At 46.7% G+C, this 7,439-nt stretch overlaps 1 protein-coding gene across 1 annotated transcript in view; it reads left to right on the top strand.

Annotated features, from left to right (window-relative positions):
• Positions 1–7,439, top strand: part of LOC143288717 (uncharacterized) — a 34,447-nt gene that overhangs the window by 14,930 nt on the left and 12,078 nt on the right. Inside the window, exons 7-10 of the mRNA XM_076597343.1 lie at positions 2,547–2,750; positions 3,426–3,680; positions 4,394–4,552; positions 5,863–6,080. Coding sequence (XP_076453458.1) covers positions 2,547–2,750; positions 3,426–3,680; positions 4,394–4,552; positions 5,863–6,080 — 836 coding nt within the window. The remainder of the gene's footprint in view (positions 1–2,546; positions 2,751–3,425; positions 3,681–4,393; positions 4,553–5,862; positions 6,081–7,439) is intronic.

Genomic DNA, 7,439 nt, shown 5'->3' with positions numbered 1-7,439 from the left:
TTCCTGTTACCTGGGATTAACTTCCCAACCAAAATTAATTCGTAATGCTGAAACAAAATCTGATTTCAAACCTGGCCTCAAAATTCATCTGCGCAAACTGCTTTCATTGATGTCTAGGTGTTGGCGTGTGGCGCGGTGTGGTATGGTGTGTGTGTGTGTGTGTGTGTGTGTGTGTGTGTGTTTCATCGACACAATCCATTTGTCTCGCTTTATGTCCTTGGTTATTGATTTGTGTAACTTTTTTTCTTCGTTATTGTTGTTGATTGTTGGCGCTCCGAACGCCCTGTGCCAAGGAGATAAAGTGCATTATAGATACTCATTATTATCGTTATTATTGTTATGGTTATTATCATCATTATCATTATTATTCATACTGCTACTACTACTGCTGTTGCTGCTGCTGCTTTGCTTCTCCTCCTCCTACTTCTACTGCAAGTGGTGTTGTTTATTTGTTTTGCTTTGGCGCACGTTTGTACAAGGGAACACACGCCTCTCCCCCTTTTTTTCTCAACCCCCCCCCCCTCTCTCTCTCTCTCTCTCTCTCTCTTTCATACTCTCTTTCTCTCTGTCTGTTTCTCTCTCTCTTCGATCCATCTTCCCCTCAATGTCTGTCTGTCTCATACCCCCTCCCCCCCCCTCTCTCTCTCTCTCTTTCGTACTCTCTTTCTCTCTGTCTGTCTGTCTGTTTCTCTCTCTCTTCGACCCATCTTCCCCTCAATGTCTGTCTGTCTCATACCCCCCACCCCCCTCTCTCACTCTCTCTTCTCTCTCTCTCTCTCAGACTTACATTGACCAGATTTAGATTTGGAATCTCTGAAGTAAACACACACATATATCGTTACAAAGCATCATGTCATTCTGAACAATTGTGCCCATTGTGCAAGGAATCAAGAGAGGATGAAGTTCACATTGTTTTAAAATGCCCCGTGTTGATTGACTTACAAATCCAATTTATTCCCTCCAGATATTATATAAATCCATGCTTGTTTCGGTTATGTTTATTTATGGCATCTAACGATGAAAACATCATACGTAGTTTTGCTATGCATCTTTATAAAGCACTGCAATTAAGAGAGACACTCATTTCTTAGATTCACTTATAGTTTGTTGTGAATGACGTTGTATTGTTTATATTACCATTTGCAATGACACATGTAAAACTGTTATTACCCCCTATTCATATGGGGGCTATGGCCTTAATTGAATAAACCATCTTGAATCTCTGTCTCTCTTTCTCTCTTTCATACTGTCTGTCTGTCTGTCTGTCTCTCTCCCCCACCCCTCTTCCCCCTCTATGTCTGTCTGTCTGTCTGCCTGTCTGTCTCTGTCTGTCTGTCTGTCTGTCTCTCACTCTCTCACCCCCAGACCATCATGAAGGGATCATCTTTAACAAGGCGGCTGACACCTCTTTTCTTTTTTTCTGTGTCTGCACAACCCATCTGCACTACCCCATGCTTCGTACTACCCATCTGCACTACCCCATGCTTCGTACTACCCATCTGCACTACCCATGCTTCGCACTACCCATCTGCACTACCCATGCTTCGCACTACCCATCTGCACTACCCATGCTTCGTACTACCCATCTGCACTACCCATGCTTCGCACTACCCATCTGCACTACCCATGTTTCGTACTACCCATCTGCACTACCCATGCTTCGCACTACCCATCTGCACTACCCATGCTTCGCACTACCCATCTGCACTACCCATGCTTCGCACTACCCATCTGCACTAACCATCTGCACTACCCATGCTTCGTACTACCCATCTGCACTACCCATGCTTCGCACTACCCATCTGCACTATCCATGCTTCGTACTACCCATCTGCACTACCCGTGCTTCGTACTACCCATCTGCACTACCCATGCTTCGCACTACCCATCTGCACTAACCATCTGCACTACCCATGCTTCGCACTACCCATCTGCACTACCCGTGCTCGCACTACCCATCTGCACTACCCGTGCTCGCACTACCCATCTGCACTACCCGTGCTCGCATTACCCATCTGCACTACCCATGCTTCGTACTAACCATCTGCACTACCCATGCTTCGCACTACCCATCTGCACTACCCATGCTTCGCACTACCCATCTGCACTACCCATGCTTCGCACTACCCATCTGCACTACCCATGCTTCGTACTACACATCTGCACTACCCATGCTTCGCACTACCCATCTGCACCACCCATGCTTCGTACTACCCATCTGCACTACCCGTGCTTCGCACTAACCATCTGCACTACCCATGCTTCGCACTACCCATCTGCACTACCCATGCTTCGCACTACCCATCTGCACTACCCATGCTTCGTACTACACATCTGCACTACCCGTGCTTCGCACTACCTATCTGCACTATCTGCACTACCCATGCTTCGCACTACCCATCTGACTAACCATCTGCACTACCCGTGCTTCGCACTACCCATCTGCACTAACTATCTGCACTATCTGCTCTACCCATGCTTCGCGCTACCTATCTGACTAACCATCTGCACTACCCATGCTTCGCACTACCAATCGCACGTGGCAGTCAACCCCGACGTCGGCAGCAAGTGGGAGCAAGGTGACGTCATCGGCTGCGGCGTGCTGTTCAGTGACGTCACGGGTCAGGATGACGTCACGGAGCAGGTGGTGGTGACGGTGTATTTCACCCGCAACGGCACCCTCACCCACAGTCACAGCTTCCGGGTGGGCGCGGGCGGGGTGTTTCCCTGCGTCGGCTTCCACAAGAATGGTAATGGGGTTTTGAGTGTGTTCTTTGATTCTTCTCTAACCCGCCGCTGTCTCTGTGTGTGTGTGTGTGTGTGTGTGTGTGTGTGTGTGTGTGTGTGTGTGTGTGTGTGTGTGTGTGTGCGTGCGTATGTGTGTGTGTGTGTGTGTCTGTGTGTTGTGTATATGTCGCTCTCTCTCTCTCTTTGTCTCGTTCTGTTTGTCTGTCTGTCTGTCTCTGTCTCTCTCGCTATCTCATTTTCTTTCTTTCTGTGTCTGTTTTTGTCTCCGTCTGTTTGTCTTTCTGTTTGTCAATCTGTCTGTCTGTCTGTCACTCACTCACTTTATCTCATCCTTTCTTTCTGACTCTGTCTCCGTCTGTTTCCCTTTCTGTCAGTCTCTGTCATTCACTCTGTCTGTCTGTCTGTCTGTCTGTCTCTCTCTCTCTCTCTCTCTCTCTCTCTCTCTCTCTCATCGTGCAGAAGCACACGCGCCTCCTTGCCTGTACCTGTGTGTGTGTGTGTGTGTGTGTTGTATTGTGTGCGTGTGTGTTGTGTGTGTGTGTGTGAATGCAAAGGTGTGTGTGTGTGACTGTGTGTGTCACTCTCTCTCTCTCTCTCTGTTTCTCTCCCTCTCTCTCTGTCCCTCCCACTCACTCACATTTTCCCTCTTTTCTTCTTCTTCTTCTCTTTTCTCACAGACCAATGCGTCAAAATCAACACCCAGGCTGACTGCCAAGCGTACAAACGGGAACTGCAAGGGGCGCTGAGCACTCTGAACGTAGCGGAAGATTTGCTGCACAGCGTCAACGCGTCTGTGACGGGTACGAAGCACTGGCTGTGTTCAGTGGACATGGCGGGCAGGGAGCCTGGCTTCGTTCAGCTGACGTCGTGGCCCTTGATGGTGGAGACCCAGAGCTTCACCGTCAGACCGGTTGTCGTTCCTGATAAGAAAGGTGCGGTTGGCAAGGGGAGAGAGAGAGTGTGTGTGTGTGTGTGTGTCCGGTGTGTGTGTGTGTGAGGGGGGGTTCTGCGACGGCGGGGAGTGTGTGTGCGTGTGTTCGTTCGTTCTAAGTTTGTTAAACGTCTATCCACAATTGTGATTTTAGACGAAAATCCATCACCTTCCCTCCCCCACCCAACTTATGCCTGAAATCATCACCACTTTCCCTATTCATCTCTCCTCAATTCGCACAAACAAAAAAAGAATATAGACAAAGTATAACGAACTAACTATTCAACCAGTAAAACTGCAACAAAGAGCCAATGGGGCTCCTAATTAAACCCTGAACTATTTCAAACAGAAGTTCATTGTCACATAAAACCTTTCTAATGGGAGCAGATGGAACTGCAGATTTCGTAAATGAAAGAGATAAATATATTTTTGACTGTTGACATTCATATATGATATGCACGATAGAAATTTCATTACCACAAATGCAAGTTATTTTAGAAGTGCGTTTGTTTGCGCGCGCGCGCGCGCGTATGTGTGTGTGTGTGTGTGTATGTGTGTGTGTGTGTGTAAGGCATGTATGTGTGAGCGCGTGTATATATCTGTCTGTGACATTTTATATTTGGGTTGTACATCTTACGTCTCTTACCAAATTATCTCATGTGTATTCATCAAGTGTGAGCGCCATTTTGGATTATTAACTACTTCCTTTCCCAGAATCCCATGCTCAGATAGAGGTGGGAGTGGCCATGAAAATGACGTCATCGAAAGAGGGCGTCAATTGGATGTGCAGCTACAACCTGACAACAGGCTACGTCACAATGCAAACCCCTACTGGGCCGAAATCCATCTTGACGTCAGGATACAATAAGGAAGGTGAGACTGACTGTTGACTGTACATTGTGAAACTCGAAGGGCTGCATGGTTTGTAGAAGCGATCTCAGCAATGTTGAGTATGCTCAGTGCTGAGAAATTCCCATCTTAATTCTATGGAATAGACCGCTGTAGATTTCTGCTGCCATCTTGGATCTTACGCATGCGCATCTAACTTTAATTCGAAATCGTGAGCAATACCAAAGGCGATCGACAGCAGCAAACATGCGCTGTCCTCTATACAACCAGTTGACAGCCTCCATTGCTACAACCAAACTCTGTACAATGAAGTGCCATCGTGTACAGAATAAAAAGAAAATATGAAGTAAAAAGTCGAAAAAAAGAAGCCTGCTGTTTCGCACGTTCTGCTTCTCACGATCGCTTTTGTTGCTCGCAAGTTTGAAGAGCCAATCAACTTCGAGAGCACAGATGATGCGACATGGCTGTATAGGCCATGTAAGCACGGAACTCTCCAGCGGTCTATTTGCGTATAATTAGGAAAATTCTTAGCACTTAGCAAATGAAGTTCTGCTGGGATTGGGTATGCAACCAATCTTAGGTCTTTGAATCATGGAAATGCGCGAAGAATTCATGATGAATCAGAATAGTATTTGTCACTTACACATATAGTTATGAGTGTAAATATTTTCTAAGAAAACTGGTGCGTCTTTTTTCTTTTCAGTACGTCTCATTTGAAAAAAAGACAAAAAGCAAAAAAAAGCCATATTTACACTGGGAGAAATTAAAGAAGAAAAAAAAAACGAAAATGGAGGGCCAGAAATAATCAGAATGAGGTATCCTTGACAGAACCTCACAGATAAGGTCATGAAAACATTGCCAGATCCTCTGAAGAGATTAGTGTACAGAGGAACATGACTTTGGTCGGGGAAAGTTAAACAGGCAGAAAAACCAACCAACCAGACAAAAAAAAAAAAAAAAAAAAAAACACGTAACCGTGGTGACTTCAAATAATGTTCACTTTTCAGTGTGTTATGTTTTGATTTGCACTGACTTTAACTTGTTTTGAATATCGAATACTCGAGTGTATCTTTCGCCTTTGCTTTCGTTGACAGTAGCCTGAGCACTGAGTCCCCTACCCTGATTACATGTCTATACTTTACCCCCTTCCCTTATTACATGTTTTTTCCTTTACCCCAAATATATATTACATGAAAGATATAGGCTAAAGCTCGTTGTTGCTCAAGTTTTTGTCGTTGTTGTTGTTGTTGTTGTTTTTCAAGACTTCCTAAATTTAGCGCTGTGTTTTGTCTTGTTTCGCGAATCAAAACGTATAAACCAGTGCACTGTTGCAGAGGGGACAGTGACCTGCATGCTGGACTACACGCATCAAGGCCACGTCCTCGTCATGTTCCACACAGCCACTCGCATCCTGGCCCGGGGCGTGTTCAAACGGCCTGCCGACGAGGTGCCCGTCTGTGCCACAGTCACTACTGCAGCCGGCGCGGGCGGAGCCAAGTTGGAGGTCGACTGGACGCGGGTGTTGTTTCCTTCGGGATACCAAGACTGGAGTGTGAGTGAAAGAGATGGATGGGTGGGCGGGTGGGCTAGTGGGTGGATGGATGGATGAGGGTGGGCGGCTGGGTGGGTGGATGGATGAGTTTGTGTGTGTGTGTCTGTGTCTGTGTGATTGTGTGTGTATCTGGATGAATGGATGAGGGTTTGTTGTGGGTGTGTGGATGGATGGTTGAATGAGGGTGGCTGGGTGTGTGGATGGATGAGGGTGGGTGGGTGTGTGGATGGATGAATGAGGTGGATGGGTGGATGGATGAGGGTGGGTGGGTGGATGGATGAGGGTGGGTGTATGGATGGATGGATGAGGGTGGGTGAGTGTATGGATGGATGGATGAGGGAGGGTGGGTGGGTGTATGGATGGATGAATGAGGGTGGGTGTATGGATGGATGAATGAGGGTGGGTGTATGGATGGATGAATGAGGGTGGGTGTATGGATGGATGAATGAGGTAGGTGGGTGTATGGATGGATGAATGAGGTAGGTGGGTGTATGGATGGATGGATGAGGGTGGGTGTATGGATGGATGGATGAGGTGGGTGGGTGTATGGATGGATGAATGAGGGTGGGTGTATGGATGGATGAATGAGGGTGAGTGTATGGATGGATGAATGAGGTAGGTGGGTGTATGGATGGATGAATGAGGTAGGTGGGTGTATGGATGGATGAATGAGGGTGAGTGTATGGACGGATGAATGAGGTAGGTGGGTGTATGGATGGATGAATGAGGTAGGTGGGTGTATGGATGGATGAATGAGGTAGGTACTAGGTGGGTGTATGGATGGATGAATGAGGGTGGGTGTATGGATGGATGAATGAGGGTGAGTGTATGGATGGATGAATGAGGTAGGTGGGTGTATGGATGGATGAATGAGGTAGGTGGGTGTATGGATGGATGAATGAGGCTGAGTGATGATGGATCAGTATTGGTGGGCAAACGAATGGATGTATGAGGGTGGATGGATAAGGATGGATGGTGTGTGAGTGGACGGATGAATGAGGGGTGTATGAGTGTTTTGCGGATGAATGAGGGTGGGCGCGTTTATGGATGGATGAGGGTGGGTGGATGTACAGATTGATGGATGTATGTTTGGTTGGTTGCATGGTTAAAATGGCATGGCAGATAATGTTGGCGAGTGGAAAGACCGATGCTGATTCTGTGGTTGGTTGAAACATCATGGATGACGTTGGTTGGTTTGTAGCATAAAATACAACGGTGAAAAAATAAAAAAAAAAACAACCGGCAAGTGTGCATGACAGATGACGTATTTTCACTTTCTACACCGATTAAATTTTTCAACCATACTTCCTCTGATAATTTGATGCACTGTTTTTTTATGTTTCGTTCTGAATAAAAGTT

The sequence above is a fragment of the Babylonia areolata genome, chromosome 13 (assembly GCF_041734735.1).
Source record: "Babylonia areolata isolate BAREFJ2019XMU chromosome 13, ASM4173473v1, whole genome shotgun sequence".
NCBI classification, from domain to species: domain Eukaryota; kingdom Metazoa; phylum Mollusca; class Gastropoda; order Neogastropoda; family Buccinidae; genus Babylonia; species Babylonia areolata.
This window is presented reverse-complemented; position numbering and strand designations above follow the sequence as displayed.